Source organism: Protopterus annectens, chromosome 17.part0, assembly GCF_019279795.1.
Source record: "Protopterus annectens isolate FY-2018-M chromosome 17.part0, PAN1.0, whole genome shotgun sequence".
Lineage (NCBI taxonomy): Eukaryota > Metazoa > Chordata > Ceratodontiformes > Protopteridae > Protopterus > Protopterus annectens.
In genome coordinates, this window is record NC_056751.1 from 831,520,316 (window position 1) to 831,547,763 (window position 27,448).

The following is a 27,448-nucleotide window of genomic DNA, read 5'->3' on the forward strand; positions in this document are numbered from 1 at the left end:
AGCATTACCACCTGCCTATCTTTTCCAAATCCAGGGCACAATTTGCTGCAGCAGTCTTGCAAGGCATGCTAGCCAGCCCTAACTCTTCTTGACTGCCTCCACCCTTCTTCAGCTTTGAGAGTCCACCCAAGTGTGATGACTACAACAGTGAAACATGAAGAACATAGTACAGTTGTGTACACTTACCATAAATGTAGATGTTCAAGTGTATTCACTGTTGCAGTCCTGGTATCCCTTCCTCCAGCCCCCTGGTTTTCTCTCTTGTCTCTCTCCTATCTATGGCTATTACTAACCCCTTCTGGGGTATTGGTATTGGTATTTACTTTTTACTGGTGGTGTTTTCCCCACCGTAACCTATCTCCCTATTTGAGGGGCTCCTGACATTTGGGGCAAGAAAAACTGATGTAATGGTGGCGGCTGCCTGTTTTTATACCCCTGATGACCTGACGTCAGTCGTGGAGCGACAGCCTCCAATGCAGAAATACTAAGTCTCTGGTATTTAGGCCGACTGTGGGCTACCTGCAGGCAGATAACCCAAGTGTGATAACTGCAACAGTGAATACACTTGAACATCTACATTTATGGTAAGCGTACACAACTGTACTTTCTTCAATTACCTCACAAATAGGTAACAAACAGTTAAATGGCAAAACGCCACCTCACCCTTCCTAAATACTCCCACAGGCATCCCCCAAGGCTCTATTTTAGGACCCCTTCTATTCAGTGTATTCATCAATGACTTCTACCAAGCCATCTCTAACACCTGCCTCATCGAATACGCCAAAGATTCTACAATTTTCTGTTCCTCCTCCTCTATCCCCAACCTAAACACACTCATCCAAAGTGCTTTTTCCTCCACTGAGCAGTGGATGCTTGACAACCATTTGGCCCTTAATGCTACCAAAACTAAATTGATGTTATTCACTGCCTCCAAAACCTCCCCCCTAGATAAACAGTCATTTGTAATCACCAGCAAAAATAATACCCCTAGAAATAGTCTCCGATGCCAAACTACTTAGTGTACTCATTGATTATCAATTTAAATTCGATAAACATCTACAAGCAAATTAAAAAAAAAAACATAAAAAACTTGGTATGCTTTACCGACGTTATCGCTACATCTCCCCTTCCACCAGGCTCATACTAACACATATCTCATCACATCCCTCCTATATGGTGCATCTATTCTCACCAACCTGCAATCCTCCCTCAAAACAAAGCTCTCCTCTTGCTACATCAAGATTTCAAAATTTGCCACAGGTCACAAAGCCTCTTCCCACCACTGTTCCTCCCTTCTACAGCTAAATTGGTTTGAGCTACATAACTTCCTCACATACAACCAACTTATCCAGGCACACAAACTCATCTATAACCCCTCTCTTTGTCCCTCCCTCTCTACCTCCTTTGAAATGCATGAATCAGATCTACTACTCAGATCAAATTCCCATAAGCTAATTAAGTTATACAAACCCAAACATCCAGCAGGGAATCATCTTAATCTTCTCCCTTCCACATCTCTGGAATTCTCTTCCATCTCCCATCCGCATTATTAGCAGTTTTTCCTCATTCAAAACCTTGCTGCACTCACATCTCACCTCACAATGGCTATGCTCCTGTTCCCATCCTACTTAATACTCCCTATATCACTTCTCACTCTCTTAAACCTAATTATGTAATCACTGCTTCCTATAGATACATATCTCTATTATACTATTCTAATTTCTACTTCAAATGTGCGCTACTCCAAAAAAAAAAAACAAAAGTTTGATGTACATTATCCGTTATATTTCTGTCTTTGTTAAAATCGGCTTTAATTTTCTATGTGAATGTTTGGCATGTTTATACGAAATTATGTATTTTTTCTTTGGAGCTTTTCTCCCCAGGACTCCATTGAAAATGGGCCCCTTGTACCCAATGGACTATCCTGGTAAACAAACTGCAATAAATAAATAAATTCACACCATGACAAAAAACTCCCACAGGGAGTTAAAGCTCACTCTACCAGGGCGGTGGCAGCCTCCAAAGCCTTCTTAAAAGGCCTGGACACTGCATCCATACTGAAAGCAGCCACATGGTCCGTCATTCACACTTTCACCAAACAGTACAAGTTAGACAATGTCTCCAGAGTACGTGCACGATTTGCCAGAGCAGTTCTGCAGGGATTTATGGAAAAAGCTTCTTCTACTGCCTCCCTTCCTTCCATCTAAGCTGTGGTCTCTCCAACACCAATAATACTGCAACATAAGAATAGAAGGACATAGAATAGTTGTGTACAATCTTACCATAACGATAGATGTCCTTTTCTTCCATGTTGCAGTATTCCTTCCCACCCACCTAACCCCCTTATCCTTTTTCTCTTACTCATTATTGACCTGTCTTGGGTCTCCTGGTGGTTATACCCTACCCTATGACCAGTTTAACCACCAAATGGCTTTTTGATCCTATGGCTGACATCACTTGCTACTCTACTTAGACCTGTCCTGCTGGGCTTTCAAGTTCTGAGGTCTGTGCTTGCAGACATCACATTTAAGGTCTCTGGTTTATGGCCCTATATGTGACGTCTCACGCAACTGCAATAGCCAAGCTGAAGATTTTTGTATAGGAGCCAATGTACTGGCCACCTGAGGTGGGAAATCCCACACCAAGAATACTGTAACATGGAAGAGAAGGACATCTATGGTTATGGTAAGATTTTACACAACTCTTCTATTTGAGAGACATTTTTGACTCCTCGGTTCCAGACTTTCAAAGAAATTACCCTGCCAAGACCTCCAGTGTGAGCAGGCCTTCCAGACAGATGCCAACAAAAAGCAAAAAGGATTCCAGGAAACAGCCCTCTTCCATGTTTGCTCCCTCTACCCCTGCTCCCACACAACCCTTTCAAGGTAAGCCTGGTAGCCTGTTACTACCAGGCACTACATCCAGACATGCCTCTTTCCATGCATCTCTCTCTCTCTCTCTCTCTCTCTCTGCTTGGAATCGGGTTACACAGGACTCTTGGGTCCTCTCTATAATAAAACAGGGATACTTCATGACATGGGAGGCCAAACCTACTCCCAAAAACACCCCTCAACCTCCTCGAGATCAGCTGGTTTTCTTCCATCCAGTTCTTTAGGAACTCCTTGCACAAGGAACAATTCAAGAAGTCCCTACACATGCAAGGGGAAAGGGGCTTTACTCTAGAATGTTCCTGGTCCCTAGGAAAGAAGGTCCCTTGAGGCCAATCCTGGATTTATCCTATCTCATCACCTTCCTCTATGTTCCCTCCTTTCAGATGCTCACTCTTCCTACACTTCTTCCCCTGATCCTTCCCCAGGCCTTCTTAGTATCCTTGGATATAAAAGATGCTACTGCTTTTCCATTTGGTCTCTCTATGGCCCCAAGAGTGTTTACAAAATGCCGTGCTCCAGTCATGGCCTTTGTCAGGACAAGAGGAATCCAACTCTTCCCCTATCTAGATGATGTCCTGATGCAGGCAATGTCAATTCCAATGGCCCTGCAACACCTGGACTGCACTATTTCCCTCTTGAGAAGTCTGGGATTCACCATAAATCTCAAAAAAATTATCCTTGGTACCCACACAGGATTAGGTGTTCCTGGGATGTCGGATCCTAATAGGGAAGATGGTGGCCTGTCTTCCCCCAGAAAAAAATTGTGGCACTCGCTTCTTATTTCAAGGAAGTACTTCCCCTTAAAGCCATGTCGGCCAGGGAATTTCTCAGACTCCTGGGATTCATGGCTTCCACCATCCCCATGATACCCCTGGCAAAGCTTCAAACGAGGAAGTTCCAGTGGTACTTAAGAACAATCTGGAAGCAACATCTGTATCCCCTGGAGTTCATGGTCCCCATGCTGCTATGCCTTGCCAAGGAACTGAATTGGTGGATAACCCAGATTTAGGCCAACCCAGGCCTACCCCTACAACCCCTGGCCCCCCAAGCAGGACCTCTTCACAGATACTTCTGACACAGGGTGCAGAGCAACCTTAGGATAATGGAGAGTGAGAAACTCGTGGACCATCACTCAACAGAAAGACTACATCAATATCAAGGAGATGAGAGCTTTGATATTGGCCCTACAAATATTCAAAGATCTTGTGCCAGGCATCCTGAATTGGTACACAGACAATACCACTGTGCTGTGGTACATCAACAAATTGGGGGGGGGGCAAGGTCCTACCTCCTGTGCAGGATGACCCTGCAAGCATGAGAAATCGGCTTGGAGAGACAGGTCAGTATCCAAACTGTCTACATATCTTCAGCAGACAATATGATGGCCGATTCTTTAAGCAGGACCATGACTGTATCTCACAACTGGATGCTAAACAGGGGTGTGTTCCTGGACCTGGTCCATCGATGGGGTATTCCAAATGTGGATCTGTTTGCCTCCCCCATGAACAGGCAGCTTCCAACCTTCTGCTCCAGTTGGATCTTGTTGGTGACTCCCTACTGGCCAAGGCAGCATTGGTTCTCCCTATTACTCCATCTAGCTAAGGGCAGTGTCACCACAAGTTACCCCACCGGATGGACCTCCTCACACAGGAAAAGGGAATGCTCTTACACCCCCAACTGTCCACCCTGAATATTACACTGTGGGTGATAGGGCACAAATTCCCTTCAAACACCTATACACAGAGGATATGCTTCAGGTTTTGCAGGAGGCCAAAAAATCATACCTTTCAAAGTGGAAGAAATTTTCTGTCTGTTGTCAAAAACACAATTTACAACTACTGGCAGTAGAACCTCCAGTGGTATTGTCCTACCTGTGTGACTTGATAAAGTCTGGACTATCTTATTCTTCCAACAAGACCCATTTATCTGCCATCTCCACATGACTGCCACTCACACCACGTTTGGCTTGTAGGTTAGAAGTTAAACTTTTCCTGAAAGGGGGTTCTGCACCTCTGACCCCCAAGGAAGCCCATTCCACCTCTTTGGGATCTAAAATTTGTACTGGGGAAGTTGACTCTCCCACCCTTTGAGCCAGGCAAACACTGCTCGCACCAACACTGTTCTTGGAAAACTGTACTCTTGGTAGCCATTACTTCAGCCAGAAGGGGTTCGGAACTTCAAGCCTTTATGGCCTCTCATCCATTTACTGTCTTCCACAAGGACAGGGTGTGTTTACGTACCAACCCAACCTTTATGCTCAAAGTGGTAGATGAACTGTCCTTGAATCAAGCGATCTACCTACCAGTGATTTTCCCTTCACCCCAAAACCCAGTGGAAAGGATACTTCATTCCTTAGATATACACAGACAGCTCAGATACTATTTGGCTAAGACCAAACCCATCCGTAAATCAGACAGGCTGTTCTTCTCCTACCACCCAGGAGCCCTGAGACACCCTGTTTCCAAGCAAACCATATCCTCTTGGATACCTAAAACCATTTCCTTTTGTTATACAACCCATGGCAAAAGGCTTATTTTTCCATTAAAAGCACACTCCACTAGGACAGTGTCCTCCTTTGGGGCCTTTTTCAAGGGTTTGGATACAGCTGCTGTTTTAGCAGCTACATGGTCTTCTGTCCATATCTTCACCAAACACTACAAGTTGGACATCATTTCTAGAGCTAGAGTGGGGTTTGCCAGAGCCATCCTTCATGGGTTTGTGGAAAATGCTTCTGGTCCTCCACCCAAATCTTAGTACAGGAGCTTTTGCACTCTCCCTTGTGGTATGGATACAGCAGCATATGAATTGAAGGACATAGTATTGTTGTGTAATATCTTATCATAACTTTAGATATCCTTCTCTTCTATATGATGCTGTATAGTTTCCTACCCTGCCTTCCACCTCACACTTGCCTGACTCCTGGTGTGCCCACTCCGTAGTCACTGATTCTGGAGGCATTCACTTCTGAGGTAGGTGTGTGCTGACATCTGTTTATGACTGACGTCCGCAGAGAGAGACGCAAGATGTCACACACACCCTAGTGGTAGAATCCATATTTTGTAGAATGGCCGGACGTACGTGAGTCGACTAGAGGCAGAGACTCCCTTGTGTTATGGATACAGCAGCATATAGAAGAGAAGGACATCTAAAGTTATGGTAAGATTTTACACAACAATACTGTTTTATTGTTTATTTAATTGCATGATGGTTATTTTCATCTGACTGATCTTAGCGTTCAGAAGGAAGGAATGAACTGTTTTGATGAGTTCTTTGTTTTTATATATTGGGGAAAAGCACTTGATGTTTTTTTTTATTAAGTACTTTCACCTTGAATTTGCTCATGGAACTGTTGGGTTTTAGCTTTATTTTAGTTTTTTTTTTCCATGTGTGGCAAGAAAAGCTTTTTTGGACTTTATCGTAGTTTTAGTAATCAGTCCCCTGCTTCTCTATGAAAGGTTGTCAGTGGTTCTCCAGTTAACTGGGCTGCTAGCATCCTGGCCTATTTGGCTTAAGCCTGTCTATCCTAGTGGGCATACTGCTTGAAGGTGATAAGATACTCCTGAACGCCCTCCTCCACAGTAAGTCGTTTGAACATTAGCACTGTCCTAGGAGTAGCCACCAAGTTGACTACGGTGACCATCCATTCATTTTCAACTACTAAGATCTGCATTAACTGCTGTGTTGTGGTCAGCTTGGCATATTGATCCATACACAAGCATACAAAAGAAAAATGCTCAGCAGACCACAAGTGTCTCTCTTTCTTTGTCTGTCTCGTTTTTGAGGAAATTACACTCATATTGCAATGATGGGTCTCTGAACAGGTATGGAAAATTAATGCAGGTGAGGCTACCAGTCTTTACTAAAAAAAAAGTGAAATCTATTATGTGTAAGTAAAAGTAAAGCAGGCTCTTCCAAGCAAAATAAAGCATTGTGGTTTTAACTGAAATACACAGCCAGTACCTTTAGCTCAGTCCTAGAATACTGAAAAACTCTGATAGCTGTCTGGATCCATTCTGACAGGATTATTTTCCAGCTTCTCCTACAAGTCTGTTCATCACTTCCATTGCTTCTCTGCCTGAATTTGTCTTGGCTTTCCAAATACTCATTCAACAACCTTTTCTTACTAAGGTTCCTCTCTACTCTTAAATTAACAGATACAAGTGTACAGAACACTAACTATATTTAAAGAAAAGTGCAGACTGTTTACACATTTTAGGATCATAAACATTATCTACACCACTAATGGTCACAAACATTATTTATACCACTGTTTGTATATGCTTGGATCATTCATATTCTTACTTGGTGAGAACCCCACAATGTGCTACTATACATGGGTTACGCATTACCCCTAGTTGATCGAACATTCATTTGTTTAAAGGAGTATGGATGTGTCATAGTCACCAAATGTCTTTGTCGAGTGCTATGTGTGCTGACCTCTGGATTTCAAAAGGTAAATGTGGATGATTACGTTAATGACGCAACTTTCAGATATTTCAAACGTTTTAGTATTAGAGGGTGGGAGTGAGTGTAGTAATAACAACAGGAAAATATACCAGGTTAAGGCAGTTAAGTGTTGTAATAAGAGATGGGTTCATAAAGCAATCAAAGAGCAGAGGTCTAGTGATCAAATTATGGAAACAGAGGCCGATGTGTCAACAATAGAAAGTTCAGGAAATGGTACACTGTTACAGCATTACAGCGTATTTTCTTGAAGCAGTAACTGTGAATAGAGGGAGCCAAAAATATGGCACTACTGGGGACTTAGGTTAAGTCCTGATGTATGCAGCACTGGATATATGACCAATAAACATGGTAGATCCCCTACTGGTAATCCAGCATACCAGGGAACAGAAATTCCTGAGGACTGAAAACACAAAGGAGGGCCCTTGGGGGGATAAAATTCTGCCACACTTGAATACTGAAATAGATTGAGTGAGAATAACTAGCTAAGCTTTTCCTTTAATAATAAATAATCAACATATTATTCTCTAAGTTTACGATATTCCAAAGATCAAGTTTTTATCAACAGTGAATATTTCTGGCAGTAATCTAAGTGAAGTTCACATTATAGATGCATCAGTGCTAAGATTTTTATGAATATCATTATCGGCTGTTGACAAACAAGTAATATCAGTTCTTCCTGTATTGAGATTCACTGTTAACATATGAATTCGTTAGTAGGGTAGTGCCATCCCACTTTAAATATAAGTACTGGAATAAGTACTTTGCAAAATTATATGAAACAAGCTACAAAACAAATGCATTGTAAAGGCAGGATTTCATGAGAATTTGACATCACAAAGATTCAGATTACTGTTTTGCTAAGGGCATATATTACAGCAACTGATTAGATTGGAGGGAATGAAGAATTCAGTTCTGGTCACAACATTCAGGGAAGGTACTCCTTGTGAGTGTAAAAACATTTTCCAAGGATGGATTACACCTGAGTGATTATGGAACCCACTTTGTAAGCAGAAAATACCATTCCCAGCGAACAGTTTTTTTGTCCTATTGCTAAACATGCAAGCATATCATCTGGATACATTAGATCTGATAATATTGTAAATATATATTCATGCAGTGAGAGAAATCTAACAAAAAGGGTGATGAACCTGGGATGGTTTTAAAAATATATCAACATTATCAGTCAAAATTATGGAAGACATCATATCTGAACATTAAGAGATTCAAGAAATTTAAATGTACAAGATAATCTACTGCAAATGATGGTATTGTAATATTAACCAGTTATTCACTTCATGTAAAAACAAGAACCAACCCTAATAATCAAGTGTTGACTATAATGTTTGAGAACATTGTCATTTATAAGACAGCTTAATCTTATTGCCTGTTATATGAGCACCAGTTTAAGTTTTGATAACATTCACATTTTTTTGTCAAAACTAGAGGAAGTAGTTACATATGACATACGTACATAAATAAAATAGTTATTCATTTATTTAAATGTGGTTACTGGGATAGAACACCGATCAAATAATTACCAGTTATGGGCTCAGCCCAGGTTACATCATAATGCAACAAAAAATAGGACATTTATAAATGTCAATGGTTTAAATTTATGAGAAAGTATAGAAAATCTGACACACAGTATATACATAAAAGATGTAACAAGCCAAATGTATGTATAGTTACGTACATGGATTAGAAAGGGGAGATTGCAGATAAAGTAGAAGATCCAGAAGTGCTGGAGATATAGGCAGTAGTAGCTAGGTTAGGAAAACTAGCCAGTAAGATGAAAGAGAGGACTAGATTCTGTGCAGTAGGTTTAGAGCAGTAATGGTGTGATAACCTGGATCACAGTTTAAGATGAATGAGTTAATGATGTAGATCAGTCATGTGGGAGGTAAAGGTATACGTGATGTGTTCTTTAGGTGAACAATTGCATTCAAACTGATTTAGAGAGTACTTGAACTGTAGCCTGAACAGGGTGCAGTTTGTGTGATCAGTTAAATCAGGAAGAAGGTGACTGCTATAGTTTTGGAATCAGTACAGAGAAGCAATAGCTGGTAGAGCAGTCTGAGAAAAGGGGTTTGGAAGGGGGGTGTCTAATTTGAGTGTTTTGAAGAGCAAGGAACCAAGAAGATTTGACCTGGTCTGTACTGAAAGCCACTTAGCGTTTGAAAGAGTAAGGCAGTCTTGTTCATTCTATGGTGAGTTAAAAATGAATCAACATATTTTATTGAAGAGAGTCTGAAAGGCGACAGTGTTATTGACAGGGGGATTCCTTTTCCTGTCGCAGCTCCTACTGGATGTGAGAGGATCTAGAGGAACTACGGGAATTTAACTATCCCAGAACAGATTATGGTCAAATGAGGGGCACAAAAACAGGAAATTTTAGACCTTGTATACTTGAGAGTTGTGTCACAAATTATGAATATCAGTACAAGACTTAACAGCGTATTTGAGTTAAGCCTGACAGCTATTCCCAGTGTAATTTTACTCTTCTAAGTTATTGACCATTGGGAACGTACAGTCATAGTGCTATTGTGATTGAAAATACATGACATAGAAACTGTAAAAAAATAATCACTAAGATTTTAAACTGGGAAAAATCAAAATTGACATATTTAAACCACTTTGCTAGATAACGTTTTGGGACAACATATGCACTAGGTCTAGATCCAGATGGAATTCTGTTAAATCTTGCTATGTAGCTGCTTTAGGAAAGACATTAGTAGATCAAAAAGTAAAATCCCATTCTGGTGAGATAAAAAATAATTTCCTTATATGTTATTTATTTATTTATTTATTTAATGTCCCTTTTTTTTTTACCAGGAAAGTTTGACTGGGCACAAGTCACATTTTCAGTGGAGGGTCAGGGAAAAGAGCTCCACATAAAATACATATTTACAGTGAACAACAATAAAAATTAAACATTTTAAACATTGCTTTGCAGGTAGTATTGAGACAAATATTAAAGACATTTATTTTATACTTTAGAAGTTTTATTATCCTACATTATACAATGATAGTTCATTACTATTAGGAAACGTGTACACTGATTGCTCAGCCAAACCAGCATGCCCATTGTAAATCGAAGTTACTCCATTAGAAAAAAGTCTGGTCACTGAAGTGCAACCAGACTTTCTTCTGTTAGTATATGCTGTGGAGTTATACATCTCAGCTGTCCAGATTTTCACAGAATGTCCACATTTTTTCCCTCATATTTTTGTTCAGTCTCATAAAATGTGTGGTTTGCAGACAAATCACTAAGGAGTAACGTCATTAAATAATGACACGCATTTCAGTTTCAGAATTCATATCCTTCAGGCAATGCACAATACCATAAGTCTTGTTATTCTTGCAACTTTCTAAGTTTATAATGGCAACATTTGCATCGGTCTGTATTTTGGGGCCTTTGTCCCATTATTTAAGGTTTTGTCCACATTTCTTGAGCTAAGAGGTCAAAAGGTATGTACTAAAGATGGAGCAAATACAAGGAAAATCAGATACGTTTTTCAAAATTAAAGAAATGTACCTGATTTTCCTTGTAGTTTTGCCCTGTCTCTCTAGTACCTCTAACCTGTCAGACTTTTATAGTTTTTAAGGAAAAAAATGAAAAAAAACATGCCCTCATGATCAAACCACACCATATGCATGCGCAGAATGCGGAAGAATGAGGAAACGACGTGGAAGAACAGTATGGCACTATTATATAAAGACATTACTTAAGAAAAGAAAACATTTCTTTTTTAAATACTGCCATTGTATAATAGCTGTAACTGACTCGTGATTCTGGGTATATGAGAATTTACCTACTGTTGGCTTTGTTTAATCAGTCTGGCTTCACCCTCATGAGCAAGCCACACCAACCATGGGTAAATCCTCAGTATACCCACACCCACTCATCGGTTATTGCTTAATACGTCAAAGACATGTTAACCTGTAATACTTGGAAATACAAGAGTAATGACAGTGCACATAGGTTCAGAATATGTATATTGACTTTAAGGAGGTAGGATGTCACTAAAACAGGAACAGAAAATAGAGGAGGAAGAAGGTTATAAACAGAAATAATCAAGAAAAACATAAGTGGAAAAAGTTCTAATAGTGGAGAGGTTGAGATAACAGTAGATAGGTAACATGAGGTAGAAAAGGAGGGAGTATTAGTAAAAGAGGGTTATGGAAATAGGTTAGTTGGTGGAGCAGTAGTGTGGTTAAAGAGAAGAGACAGGGATAAGAAAGGTGAAAGCATCAGGGTGATTAATAGAGAAATTGGCAGTGGAAGAGAAACAGAAAGAAAGATGGGTTTAGTCAGGATGAGAGCATGAACATAATCATGAGGAAGTTCGGTGTGTTTTATATTGTGTTTGTGTTGAAATGTGTCGTAATGTCTTGTTTTAGGGTGGTTGGGATGGAGTTCCAGTGTTTAGCACTACAAGCTGAGTAAAGTGAGTCGACTGCACTATGAGACTTGGTCCTGCTCAAGAGATATTTGTTCTTTGAGTGGACATTCCTAGGAGGGAAGTAGTATTTGAAGATGTTTTGTAGTAATGGGCAGGTGTCGGGTTTGTGAATTATTTTGTGGGCACTAAGCAGTCGGGAGTAGGTAAGGTAACTAGGTAGTTCGAGCCAGTATAGGTGATTCAGTGCTAGGCATTGGTGTGAACAGTTTGGTAAGTTGGATGTAGACTTAGCTATTTTATTGTGGTAAACCTCTAGTTTATTTCTAAGGTGGAGTGAAGGTTAGTCAGGATGGGTACTGCATACAGAAGTGAAAGGAAAAGATAAGACATTGCTAAAGAATTTCTTGAGTAGTCACTGAGAAAGGGTTTGTTTCTGTAGAGGAAGCCCAAATTTTACTGTGTTTTCCCGATGGCTTGAGTGATGTGTTGATCATATTTTAAGTTATCGATTAAGACATGTAAACTGTTTCAGCTGAGGCATTATTTGCTGATGTGATGTTTTTGGATTGTTTCTGTGCTGACAGAGATTTAGGTAAAAACAGCATTATTTTTTTTTTTTTTTTTTTTTAGCATTTAAAAATAGTTGGTAGTCATCTAGTCAGGCCTCAGCTCAGGAGAAGGAGATGTTCATCGTGCATACAGCTGCAGTAATCACAGATGGGTTTTCAGCCGTCAGGCGGTCCCTCGGTCGGCCGAATTCCAAAGTCTTGGTCCGGCGTCGGTTGTCGTCGCTTACTCTTCTGACGTCAGGAAGGCCAGAGTATATAAGACACAGCCGACGCCATGTTCTTCAGTCTTTTTTGCCGCGCGGTGCCCGAAGCAGAAGCAGTTCGCAAGTGCCGGTCGGCCAGCTCCTGAATTACGAAAATAATTGGAACCGAAGTCTTCATTAAAGCTAAGTACCCCGTTGGGGAAACTTTTCTTGCCTCAGACCGATGTTAGAAAAAGTTAATAATTGTATTTCTTGTGGGAAGCAAATACCGCATAAGGATTTCCATTCCCTTTGCATACCTTGTTTGGGCCCAGACCACGGCGTCTCGGGCTGTCGCTGGCTACCTTCAATAAACGCACTATCAAGCGTCGGGCGGAGTTCGCCCAACACTACTTTGGTAAAGCTTTTGACTATAAAATGTCGGACACTCCGACTACCGTTTTGACCAAAAAAACGCAAGGAAAAGGACCGACACGCGAGGCCCGCGGTCCCCGCTGACACCACGCCAAAACAGGCTACACGTGGTCCGGTTCTCAGCGAGACGCCTTTGCAGTCCCTGACTACCGACGACACTCCTTTGGCGGTGTCTTCTGTACCCGAGACCGCTGGGTCCTCGGCCCTTTCCCAGACTACAACCGAAGCCCCTGCTTATGTCGAGCCTACTAATGTGGACAGGTCCACCTCCACCCATGGTGTATTTAGGCCCTCATCTTCTTTTTCTATTAAGGCCTTTACTAAATCCAAAGCAGCCAGGCATCTCACGAGGCCTGTTGCACAGGGCCCATCCCCTGGACCCATGCCTAAGAAACAGATGCTTAAAATGGCTGAGGATCTAATTACTCTTATCAGAGGTTCTCAGCCCCCTCCTGACAAGAGACCCAAAGTGGAGGAAGAATCTCCCTCTTCTGATCAGGGATCCATTTTATCAGAACATTCTGATGCAGAGCTGATAGGTATTACAGAGTACCCAGTTCTCACTAATTTCTATACAAAGGCCATAATGCTGACCCTGAAACCATTTCACAAGGCCCCAAGGGATTAAAGGCCTCCACTGCCAAGAATCCACTTCCTGCAGAAAGGGAATCCAGATCTCTAGAAAGGTGGGGTAAAAAGGTATATACCTCGGCCACCCTAGCCATGAGGGCCTTAAACTGTCAGTTTCATATGATTAAATATCAACAGTACCTGTTATCACAATTAAGGAACAAAATGTCTCAACCTGAACAACCAGATTTAAAAGAGTTACAGGATATGATGCATAGTGCGGAGCAAGTGGGTAAACACACCTTACAATGTGGTTATGATACCCTAGAGGCTTCCAGTAGAGCGCTGCTACAGGATCAGTCATTCGCAGACATGCCTGGCTTAGGGAACAAAATTTGCCTGATCATGTGAAAGCTAAACTTCTTGATGCTCCTTTACAAAAGGATGTACTATTTGGTACTAATGCTGAGGAGATACTACGGAAAATGGAAGAAAAAGCCAAATCTATGCAAACTGTCAAAGCTTTCTTACAGGTCCAACCACCACGTTTTAGCAGAAATTGGCCTTCAAAAAACTGGTCCTTTCCAGCCACTGACAAGCCCCAAAGAGGTAGATACAGACGGACAAGGGGCAGAGGGCAATCACAAGGATCATATAGAGGCAGACAATGGCAATCTCCAGCACCAAGAGGTGGTGAAGACAGTGCACAACAATACAGGAAGCAAACCCAATGACTCCCTCATTTCCATGCCAAGCAAGTCTCAGCTGGCAGCACCTTTGGGAGGAAACTAGCATTATTTGCAAGCAATTGGCATATTGTCACAACAGACAAATGGATACTGGACATTATAAACAGAGGCTACAAATTTCAATTTCACACTCTTCCAAAATGAGAGGCATGCCAAACCTGCCACAAAATCAAAGGGCAGAGGCACAACTGCAAATTTCAAAGCTCCTAAACATGAGAGCTATACAAAAGGTACCTACGCACCAACAAGGTCAAGGTTTTATTCAAGACTCTTTCTGGTACCAAGAAAAGGAACCGACTGGAGACCCATTCTGGACTTATCCATCCTAAACACATTTCTACTGCACCAAAATTCAAGATGCTCACATTACAGCAACTCCTTCCCATGCTGGGCAAGGAGTTTTGGCTGGTAACATTGGACCTCAAGGAGGCATACCTGCATGTCCCAATCAGACAAAGCTGCAGAAGATACCTCAGATTTCTTGCAGGTTCAATCCACTATCAATTCTCTGCATTGCCCTTTGGCTTATCTACTGCGCCCAGAGTATTCACAAAGTGCCTGGCATCAGTGATTGCCTACTGCAGACTTCAAGGGATACAAATTTACCCTTATCTGGACGACTGCCTGATCCAAGCGGACAGCAAACACATACTACTGGAATATCTGGCATATGTGACACGGTTACTGCTTTCTCTGGGATATACCATCAACAAGGAGAAATCAAGGCTAACACCATCTCAGAAAATAACCTTCCTGGGTGCCAGCTTGGACACAAACACCCAGATGGCATATCTTACGCCAGAAAAACAAGGGCAACTATCTCAGTACTTCAAAACACTAGCAAAAAGTTCCAGGCTTAGTGCAAGGAAAATCCTGCAGGCTCTGGGATTCATGGCATCTTGCATTCTTCTAATCCCATGTGCAAAGCTGCATATGAGGAAACTTCAGTGGTACCTAAAAAATCTATGGTCTCAACACAGTCACAGTTTGGAAGCAATTATACCAATAATTCCATGTTTGCAATAGGAATTTCTATGGTGGGCCCAAGCATGTCAAGTAAACGCAGGCCTTCCATTCTGCAAGCCTCAAGCAAAACAAGTCATAACCACAGATGCCTCAGATTACGCCTGGGGGGCGCACATGAAGGACAGGTGCATTCAGGGCAGATGGTCCCAAAAGGAAAAGCACCTTCACATCAATCAAAAAGAAATGCTAGCAGTAATAAATGCAATTACAGCTTTCAAGGACTTCCTGCATCCAGGACAATTACTGATAAGAACAGACAACACGACAGTAATGTGGTACATAAACAAACAAGGAGGAACACATTCATACCCCTTGTGCAGACTAGCCATGACTCTTTGGAACTTGGCTCTGGAAAGACAAATCGAACTTCAAGCACAGTACTTGCCAGGACTGGAAAACACACTGGCAGACACTCTAAGCAGAAATATGACAGATCCACACGAATGGAAGTTACATCCTCAGGTGTTTACAGAGATAATCCAAGCGTGGGGGAGGCCAGACATAGATCTTTTTGCCTCACACAGGAACCATCAATTGAAAAAGTTTTGCTCAAGGACCTTCCATCCAAAGGCCTGGAAAGTGGATGCCCTTTCATTCAGTTGGACAGCATGGACAGTTTATGCATTCCCACCTCTGCCTCTTCTGCCCAAGGTGCTTTTGAAAGCAAGAACAGACAAACCGAGGATGATACTGATTGCTCCAGATTGGCCAAGGCAACACTGGTATCCACTCCTGAGGAGCCTAACACATACTCCTCCCTGGTCCCTGCCTCTAATACCTCTTCTGCTGACTCAGAACAGCTACAAAACTCTTCACAGTCAGCTGAAAACACTCAACCTCGCTGCATGGAAAATTCCTTAACACCACAACAGACCCTACTCTCCAAGGAGGTGCAGGATGTCATTTTGGAGGCCAGAAGACCATCTACTAGAAAAGCTTACTCCAAAAATGGAAGCGGTTTTGCTGTTGGAATGAGAAAAGAGGCCAGGACCCTAGAAAATTGAACTTGCCTCAGGTTTTACAGTACCTAGCTGAACTGCTGAACAGTGGACTTTCATTTTCTTCCATAAAAATACATGCCTCAGCCATTTCTGCAGAATTCAACACGGATCCTCCTTTATTCTCTCACCCACTCTTACGGCAGTTCCTCAGAGGGGCTAAGAATATAAGACCTCCAAGGAAGCAACCAATACCAGCCTGGGATCTTAATTACATACTAGAAAAATTAAGATTGCCTCCCTTTGAACCTGCTGCCTCAACAGATCTGCAATATTTGTCCTGGAAAACAGCTTTCCTTCTGGCCATCACTTCAGCTCGTAGGGTTTCTGAACTACAGGCCCTCATGGCGGTGCAGCCCTTCCTCATCTTCCATCAGGACAGGGTTTCCACCAACCCATCTTTTATGCCAAAAGTGGTATCCAGGGTAGCCTTAAACCAAGCCATACACCTACCTACCTTTTATCCTAACCCTCAAAACACAGGGGAAAGGCTGCTTCACTCTTTAGACATCCATAGGCAGCTACGTTACTATTTGGACAGAACAAAGTCCTTCAGAAAATCAGAACAACCTTTTGTGTCCTATGCCATAGGGGCTCAAGGGAAACCAGTTACCAAACAGACCATTTCCAAGTGGATTGGCCACTGCATACGGTTTTGTTATTCCTATCATGGGAAATCTGTCCCTACTGGTATCAGATCTCACTCCACCAGGGCCACAGCCACCTCTACAGCCTTCCTCAGAGGTGTTCCTACTAAGGATATTTTGGAGGCAGCCACTTGGAGTTCTGTACATACCTTCACAAAACACTACCACCTGCCCTTATATTCCAGAACAAGAGCAGGCTTTGCCACTGCTGTTTTGCAGGGCATTCTGGCTCAACCCAGTTCCTCATAGTACCTACCACCCTATGCATAGCTTTGGGACTCTACCCATCTGTGATTACTGCAGCTGTATGCACGATGAACATAGTACAGTTTTGTACCTACCATAAATGTAGATGTTCGAGTGCTAATACAGCTGCAGTACAGGTTTCCCTCCCTCCCTCCTTCCCCACTTGGTAAGGGCATGGGGCCTAACAACCACTTCATACCACCTGACTGGGTTATCCTGCTATGTTTTATTTGCTTGCTTACACTAATTTTGCATTACATTGCATTGCTTGCATATGTGGATAAGCCTTATTTATGTATTGCCTTCCTTTTGGGGGCACCTGACATCTGGGGCAAGAAAGACTGAAGAACATGGCATCGGCTGTGTCTTATATACTCTGGCCTTCCTGATGTCAGAAGAGTAAGCGACGACAACCGACGCCGGACCAAGACTTTGGAATTCGGCCGACCGAGGGACCGCCTGACGGCTGAAAACCCATCTGTGATTACTGCAGCTGTATTAGCACTCGAACATCTACATTTATGGTAGGTACAAAACTGTACTTTCTGGCTCATCTTGTGGAGTAGGGTAGACTTGGTGCAGAGCACAGGCACATGGCATCATCTGCTTATTGTACTGTGGAGTCTTCTTTGGTAGCTTTGTGAAGATTATTAAAGAACATGTTGATTAGTGAAGAATAAGTAGATGCTGGTTGGTGGAAGAAAAGAATTTGGTGGTGATTAGTGCTTTTTGGAATCATAAGGCTGGTGGGTGTTTTTATGTTAAGTAGGGAGAGGACAGTGTGTATGAAATGTGTATTGAATTGGGTAGCTATAGTGACGTGAGTTGTTAGTAGTTGGTGAAGGAGTTGTTGGTTGGCCTGAGTGTAATAGTATTTTGACTGTGTTACAGAAAAGCTTAGGGTAGTGTTGGTGGTTGTATTGGAAATTGGAAAAGTATTTAGGTTTGTCTAATTTGATTTTTAGTATTTAGTTTTGTCATTGCATTTTTGTGGCATTTTATCAGTAGACCATGCTTTCCAAGCTTTATCACTGTTTAGCATGAGTTGCCTGGTTTCTCTAGTGAGCCATGAGGTGGGGCTGGATTTGATTCGTGTTGATCTGATGGGAGCTAGTTCGTTTAGTAAGGAATGTGTTGTTAAAGTGAGCTATGATGTCATCTAGGAGTAAGCAATTTAGTATATCTCAGTTGTATTTGTTGAGGTAGCTAATGAAGGTGTCATTATTGAAGGAGGAGAGTGTAAGCACATCATTGTAGATTGTGTTCATATGAATGATTAGATTGTCTCATAGCAAAGGTCAGTAGATGGTCAGTGATGGTGTTGGGTAGGCATCCAGAAGTGTTAATTTTGATAGGGGTAGTGGTGAGGATCCAGGCTAATGTAGACTCCCTATTACTGAACTTGTCTATTTGAGTAGCAGCAGTGATGATTTAGGTAAAATCATAGAGATTGATAGAGAGACAGAGTTGGTAAGTAGGTAGTCTATATTAATGTCACCTATGGTGGTTTCTTTGTTTATATTATGAGAGATCCATTACAGGAGTTTTTCTAGTAATGGGGTGTTGTTTCCAGGAGAGTTATTGATGGCAGTGATGCATATGGTCTTCTGTTTGTTGAATTGCAGGAGAGAGATGATTATTTCAGCACTGGGAAATTTGGGGTGGGTGTGTAGGTAGGAAGTGATTTCAAGGAAGTTTTTGTATATCATGACCGCACAACTAACTTTTTTGCTTAATTTCTCCAAGTCTTTTGGTTTTCTAATACAAAGATGGGAATGGAGCCCATTTCTAAGTCAAAGAATGACTAAAGTTCATGAAATTAATATTGTTTCAAGTTTTGATGTTAGCTGAAAGTGCTCTTTGCAGCTCCTACAGTGTGCCCAGTACTGACACCTTCTGCAGTCCCTACAGTTATATGTACTGGTAGCATATCTAAAGAAGATTGTAAGTTCTTTTTATGAGATCCATTTCTCCAAATACTATTAGAACTGTCTGGGTATCGTTCTTGCACATTGCCCTTGTTTCTTCCTGCAAATCCATACCTCCTTCAGAATGAAGAATATATAATCTTGGTATACACTGGTATTTTATAACTTTGTGTCTCCCTGTACATAAGACACTGTATTCACTAAGTGTAGCAATTTCAATGATTAATGCTACTTTTTCACTGGCTACAATATCTGGTTTTCTCACATCTGTTTTTTGAACTGCTAGTAATGGGTGATCCCATGTGATATAAACTTCATTCTCTATTATGCTTTGTGGCTCATGTTTCCATTGCTTGTCAGCTACTTCAGTGTTGTAATGTTTGCGCAATCCCCAGTGAAACAGTCTTACCACATTATTATGCCTTCCAGTACACAGACCCTGTGCCAGCAACAAGATGTGTGGCCATTTCCAGTTCTGTTTTACAGAACCTGCATTAGTCTGTTTCTCCCACATGTACAGTGGACTTTGTAAACCATCGTGTATGTAGTCCACTATCCTGGGCCACTAATAGTTACCTTTCATATTTTGGTTTAAATTCACCTCTCCTTAACCATTGCTGTGTCAGATCCTGATCAACATGAGATTGTTCCAGTAGTTTCCTGTACTTGCAGCCATACTTATGCCTTTTCCTCATTCTTGCCTTTTCATCTGATCCCTCTCCTTCTCCTTATATTCTTTCTCTTGTTTTTTGGCACATTCATTTGCTGCCTATTTTTTGTCTACTTCTGGTATGGTTTCCAGTCCCACTTGACATCAGCATGCTTCTGCTGAACTCAAGTGGGGAGTCATCTTAGATTTGTTCTCTTCATTTTTTCTAAACATTCACTATATTTGGATCTGATGAGGTCAGCAGATGTGTATGCAGTCCTATGACTGCAGATCTGTACATGCCATTAGTTTCATGGAGGCCCATACCTCCTTCAGAATGAAAATATATAATCTCGCTGTACACTGATTTTTATGTGTCATTTGATAAGTATGGAACATTTTTCTTATTCTCCTGTCCAACTGATTCAGTACCTTTTGGGGCAAGTCAGTCACCCCAAAACTGTAAGCTAGAACAGGAAGAGCAAATTGGTTTATAGCATGGACTTTGTTCCTAGATATCAAGGCTTTTTATTCAGTACTAATTTTTGTCTTTTTAATAGTCTTTTCTTATGCCGTCTGGCATTTCTGATGATGAGGTAGCCTGGGGAGATAATTTCCTGGTCTTAGAATCTTGATGAGTGGATGGGAGATCGTATGTTTACCCCGGGTATCACTTCTGTGTCACTGTTAGACAGAGGCACAGTATACTAACCTCGAAAAAGGGCATAGCAAAATAAATTTAAAATGGGTGGCGAAAGCCAAACACATTCTGGCTAGGCTTATAAATGCCCTAGGGCAGATAGCCTAGTATGAACCTATGAACCTTTAGTACCTGATTTTAGCCATGTTTCTATGGCTATTAGTATGTCATGGGTTTATGAGGTTATATAGGCATGTAACTGTGGTAGTTTATTGTAGATGCTCCTAAGATTTAAGGTCACCAAAAGTAGAGTATTACATGGTTTGAGTGGAAGAGGAGTTCTAGGGGTAGCTGAAGTGGTAGAGTTGCAAGAATGTAGAGAGAGTCCAGGATTAGGATGTATATTGTCATCAAGAGCAAACTTAGGTGAGATGTGTGTGTGTGTGTGTGTGTGTGTGTGTGTGTGTGTGTGTGTGTGTGTGTGTGTGTATATGTGCGTGTGTGTTGAAATTTTTTTTATACTTAGTTTTCACCTCTAAATTATCTGTGTGTAGTGTGGGTTCTTCTTTGGTGCATTCATAATTTGGGATGTGATAGAATATAGGCTGGTTGCTATAGCAGGGTAAAATGGGGATGATTTAGAATTATGGTGCAGTGTTCTGGAGGTGACAGTGAAGTTGAGTAACAATGGATTGTGATAGAACACGGCATGGGCAAGAACAGATAGAAGTAGCTATAGTAAGTGAAAGGGCAGCATAATATAGTTATGTTAGAGAAAAGTGGGTTTGAAGAATGTAATAAGTGATGATCAGTAGAATAAATTAAGGTATTGCTGTTTAAAGAGAAGTAGGTGGCTAGAATAGTACAAGGAGGAGAAAAAGTAGACTGTGGAGGGAAGGAAAATAAAGGTGGTGTGATGTAATGTAACTAAGTATACGAAGGAAGAGCAGATAGGGAGGCTGTAATGTGTATGAGTGGTTGTAGGAATGAAGTGGGTGGGCTTCAGAAGGTATAAATGTAGTTGCACTGGTTGTAGGTGGAATTGGGGGTAGGGTAGGGGAGCAAAGTAAGCCTGAGCTAGGCGAGGGAGAATGGAGTAGGTTCCAGCCCCTTAGTGCCAAGACATGGCCAAACAATTAATAGAGTTGACACTGCTAGATTTACACATACTTAACTAAGGGTGCTTACTAGTGTAAATGCAAAAGTAAATCTTAAATTATGTAGTATTAAAAATAGTAGACTGTAAACGATAAGGGTAGAAAAACATAATTACTTGCTGTATTACTCTCAGTGAAACTTCAAGGCATGGAAAAGGGAAAAGCAAGGCAACATAAAATTGCCTATACAGGCAAAGGGAGAGATTCACAAAAGCAGTAGCCAAAAAGAGCAATTAAGGAAATGCAGGCTTGCCAGTAAGAGTAGGATCTAGCTCATAATATAGGGAAGGGGAGGTGAAAGATTAATAGGCAATGGAGGCTATTTTTGATTCAAGTTCTGAAAACAGACAAAACGCAGACCACTAAGTACTGGCCAAGCAGAGAAGAGATATTAAGCTTGGTACCATTTTGTTCAGAGCATGATTAGAATAACAGAATTAACAGGTAATTTCCTCTTACACTAGTCTATAAGCTTTTGCACAACTAGATGTTGTATTTACTGTGTTGTAGTCTTGGGGGGTGCGGGTACAGTCCACGTCTGTACTTTGCAGAGCTGGATGTTGTATTTACTCTGCTGCACTCTTTTGTGAAGGGGGCAGTCCACAGCCGTCTGTCTAGTGCAAGTGGCTGAGGGTAAACAGGTGGGGGCTAACTTTGCAAACAGATTTTTAAAGAATTTATACATTTTTTTTAAATTATCTACCTAAAGTAAATAAAAAAGAAAGAAATGAACATGTTCACTGGAAAAGGTAATGATGCAATTAGAATGTCAGAGTCAAGTTCTGGAGATTAACCCCCCCCCCCCACCCACACACACACACAAACACACACACACACACACACACACACACACACCTACCTAGACTCTTAACCCAACTACCGCCACTACTAACCACAGTCAGAATTAGCTACTTGTCTTTACATACTTTAAAATCTTGTCTGACAACTTTGTTATTAATATTATAAACGGCAAGAAACTATCTTAACTTGCAACATTTACTGTATATACTGTTGATAATCAATATCTTGTTATTGTATTAAAGTCAGCAACCTGTAATGTTGTTTACTATTGCTGCAACTTGTATCTCTGTTTATCATGTACATGATGTGGAGCTTTTCTCCCCAGACATCTGTTGAAAAAGGAACTGCGTCCAGTCGGAATTTCCCGGTAAACAAATGTAAATAAATAAATAGCATCAAAAAGGACAAGAAATCCCATTTTAAATACGTTGACTCCTAATGCTCTTGTATTCAACCTGTTCTACTTGAGGTAAATAAAACATTGGTATATGATGCCAAATTAATGGGAAGAACAACTTAATTCATATTTTGCATCAGTCAGTAATGGGTCATCTGTACTAGATGAATAACACCTGGTTAACAAAGGAAATTTTTAACATGTTTAATTAGTATCCATGCATAGATGTAAATCTATGGCTCTTGCATACTTTTATATAGACCATGGGATCTGACTCCATTCCAGGCTCTTCAGTATATTAAATTAGCAATGTGTTATTGACCATATTATATAATGTTTTCAACTTTTTATTACACACTAGCTGTGTTCCAGCTAAAGGAATGTATATTGGTACTAATTCATAAAGACAGTGGTAATAATTGAGTTGAGAGTTACATGCCTGTTAGCCAGACATCAGTCAAGGGATAAGTGATTTAAAAAATGCTTACTATGAAAACTAATAAACATGAAGTGTGTAATAAGGCATTTGATACCACATGACAAGGTTTTATTAAGGGATACTATTATGAATAACCTGACTGTATTTTATAAAGTAATAAGCGTGGCAAATTACATCAGACTTGCTGTCCCAGTAGTCTATCTAGATGTAGCTGTCTCATTTGATAACTTTATCACATAGACAGAGTACATGCACTGGAAAAGATGGGTATTAACCCATATGTTACACAGTGGAATAAACAGGGAATACAACAAGAAAAAGAGATCTGTTTAGGTGTATCACAGGGATCTGTGTTGAGCCCTGTTCTTTTCAATTTGATGTTTGCTTCCTTCCCTAAAACAACTTCTTGAAAAGATAAGTAGGACTATTATGACTATCAAATTTTGATATGGAAAAATTAGACAAATGAGGAGGCATTCAAATTCATATTCATATTTCAGGGGTCTACTGTAGTTTAGCAAATGATCAGATGATCAAACGCTGTTAGTTCAAACACTAAATGTTGAACCGGCAAAATAGTGAATGGCCAGAACAGCAAATTTTTTCCCAGGGAAAGTAATCGCTGGGCCGTCCGTCCGGGTTGTGCCATTTCCTTCACTGTAGTGCAATCTCTGAATTGGTATATTTAAGTAGAGGGAGTACTTCTTTTAGTGTTTTTTTTTTTTTTTTGGGAACAGCGATTTTTTTCTCTGGGAAAAAAACGCTGTTCTGGTTCGCTGCTTTGAGTTTTCGCACTTTAGGGGTCAATATAACAACGTTCAATCATCTAATCGTTCGTTGTTATAATGTAGACCCATATTTCAGTGGTACATATTCCCAGTCTGCAGAATCACCTGGCAGATCCTATTAGCAGGAAATTAACATTAGTTTGTGAATAGAGCCTGGATCTGTGCATCTTCCAGGAGATTGTACAGATATCTGGACTCACAGAGAGAAATGTGTTTGCCTTTTACTACAGCCCTTAAGGTGGAAGGCTTTCTTTTCATTCCTCACAGTATGTATGCCTTTAAATATATGCCTTCTTTCCTTTTCTTTTAGTCCAGCAACTATTTCTCAAGCCAGACATGACAAAGCCAGCCTAACAGGGATAGTGCCTTCTTGGCCAAGAAGGCAGTAGCACTCTGCTCTGTACTATTCTTTCTCCATGGGCATTACATCTACACTAATCCTTAATGACAGAAGAGTAGTGTAAGATCTTCCAAACCAGCCTTAACCTCTGACTTTATTAGCATAGAAGATAGTTTTCATTCCTGACAGTAGTTTGTGTTCTTCACAAATGTGCATATTTTAAAGAAAACAGAGACATAATAATAAGGGAGTCTTGCATCTAAAAGTGTAAAGTATTTGTTATAGTCGGATACACTCCATTTGTCCACGCCTTTACTAGATTGTTTTAATTTTATTTGATGACAGTGCAGCATATCTTCAATTACATTTTTTTGTATGTAATAGTTGCTTATTTCTCAGCCTTCCTTCAAGTTGCAGCACATCCAGAAGTTAAGGGCTTTCTTAAAGGAGTTTCATGACGTGAGACCCAGAAAGGGTCTTTACTTTGGAAAGACTGACTTTTTTTTTGAACCTGCTGAATCTTCAGAATTAAAATATCTTTTTAGAAAGCACATTTCTAGTAGCCATTACATTAGGCAAGAGGATTATGAAAATCTATTTTTAACCAGGAAAGAATACCTTTAAAGACTAATAATCCATTTTTCATGCCTAAAGCAGTATCACTTAACAATTTTGTTCAAGTGTCAGTCTTTGTGCCTACTATCAAAATGATATGGAGAACATAATTTATACTTAGTGGTTATTCACAGACATTTATGATATTGCACAAAGCATCATACAATTGAGAAAGACTGATTAGCTGTTTATTTCTTATAAGAAAAACAAAGAAATCCTACCAATGAATAGAAATGATGGTTGGCCCATTGAACATGTTTTGTTGTGATAAAGATAGTAATCCTTCAGAAGGCAAAATTAAACCACATTCTTCTATTTCATCAGCAACATCAAGAGCACATTTCTGAAATGTTTTTGAATAGCACATTTTAGAAGCTGCCACATGGTTTACTATGCACACCTTCATTAAATACTTTAGGTTGGTTGCACAGACTAGAGGCAAGGTAAGCTTTTGCACAAATGTGCTTCAGGGGACCATAATCATCCATCTCCCTTAGGTATCGTATTACTGGGTGAGAATGCACCGTAAATGTTATAATTTATTATTACAGTGATCCTTCACAGTGGAGATAGTACATTTATGGGTAAGAGACTTACCAACAACAGATCTTATATCTGTGACCACAGAAGCAGTAAAGCCATACTCCATTAGCCTTCCTGAAGTATTGTATATAGTAAATTAAAAGCATTTGTTACTTCCCAGATTTCCATGGACTTTTTGTATTTAAAGTATTTATTAGTTACTTAAAAGTTTTTTTTGAGGGGGGTACAGTTGCTATCCCATCAGCATGCCCGCTGCAGAGAATGGAGGAGCCATTCCACAACCAAGTACTCAAGTTCATCCCCCATACTGGGGCTGGAAGTGAGACTTTAGTTGCCAGAGTTAAATGAAGGATCACCCGTCATGCCACCCCCACCACAGGCACATCCTTCTTCCCTGCCTCACTGTCAAGCACTTGAGCTGCTAATTGAGCTGGGATTGCATAGGCCATATTCGGCTTTATCTTTCTATGCAACAGACAAGGCCATTTAGTAATTCTATCCTTCCATCTTTGGGATAGGATTCATAGGTTCATAGGTTGGTACTAGGCTATCAGCCCTAGGGCCTATACAAGCCTGGCCATAACAATTCCCTGACTATTTCTTCCCACAGTATTTACTTCCCTGGACCCCAGTCTAGCAGGGCGACTGATGTGATCCCCGGGGTGAATTTCCTATCTCCCATCCAATCATCAAGGTTCCTTTTGAAGAGGGCCAAAGAGACGCTCTGCTTGACATGTTAAACTGAGGTCCTGTCTGCTTATGTTGGTGGTGTTTCCCGATGCCCTGGCCAGATTTCCCCAGTAGTGTAAATACCACCTCGGGCTTTCCCTGAAAAGAGACCACTAGCCATGTGGGACTAACCCTGTCAACAAAGGCTAAGTAAATATTTACTTAAGGTTTGCAGCTTGCCATGACATCCTTGTGTTTTAGGAGAAGGAGTTATATTGCTTAAAGAAAAGAGGAAGGTACCCAGCAACTCTATATTTATAAGAGTATAATACACACCTACCAAGTTTCCATGACTTCCAGCATACATGCAGCATAAGTCTTCATAGGGAACAAGTGACTGCTGTTTAAAACTCTGAGCAGAATGAAGACAGTGCAAGTAGGATAGAAGCCAAGAGGTATGATTATGCTTCTACAGTGATTATCTCTCAAAAATCTACAGTTATAGTAAAAGTCGTAACCCACAACTGTATCTTTTTTATTATCAAATGTTACATTGCCTGTGTCTTATTGTGATGCACTTTAAGCTCGAAATGATTACTTTCGGTTCAGGTATTTGCTGCTGTACAACGTCTAGCTGAATGTTTAATTGCATTTAATTCATGTGTAACTGTGTGTTTCATGTATTATCTCACTAGGGACCATTTGTTGCATCACTGGATTGCCCTTCTGGCTGATTGTCCAATCACTTCACAAATGTACGATGATACAGCCCTGATAAAGGACCATACACTTGTCAATTCCCTTATCCGAGTACTACAGACTTTGCAGGAGTTTAACATTACACTGGAGACTTCTATTGTAAAAGGAATTGACATTTAACCTGTCTTAAAAGGATCAGAGAGCAGCACAGAAAAAGATTTTGCTATAAATTGATCTATTTCCATGTTTTGGTTTTGTAAACTTCTTTAAAGGAGAGTACTTTAAAAGGAATGGGATACCAAGATTTATACAGTCATCGGGATATACTGCAACAGAGTCACCTGTTCTTTTCCACACTTTCTTCCTGAAAGGAGCCTTGGTAGCTTTGTATGGCTTATTTTAAGCTACAGGATTGCCACAGAGTGTGAACTGAGCCTATTCAGTAAGCTGTGAATCCTACTTCTGCTACTACCCTGACTGAAGACAGCGCACATTTCTGTTACAGTCCAAGACGTTCTAACTCTAGTATATCATTGTGCTGCATTTGTTACAAGCTTGTTGTTTTTTTTTTTCATTAAATTCAGTATTATTATTCTATAT

General features: G+C 40.7%; 1 protein-coding gene across 2 annotated transcripts in view; it reads left to right on the plus strand.

The window, feature by feature from the left end:
- Positions 1 to 27,445, plus strand: part of DENND5A (DENN domain containing 5A) — a 1,739,423-nt gene extending 1,711,978 nt beyond the window's left edge. For both annotated transcript variants that reach the window (XM_044059112.1, XM_044059111.1), the window contains one exon: positions 26,845 to 27,445. In XM_044059112.1, the coding sequence (XP_043915047.1) occupies positions 26,845 to 27,028 (184 nt within the window). In that variant the 3' untranslated portion in view covers positions 27,029 to 27,445. The remainder of the gene's footprint in view (positions 1 to 26,844) is intronic.
- The last annotated feature ends 3 nt before the right edge of the window (positions 27,446 to 27,448 follow it).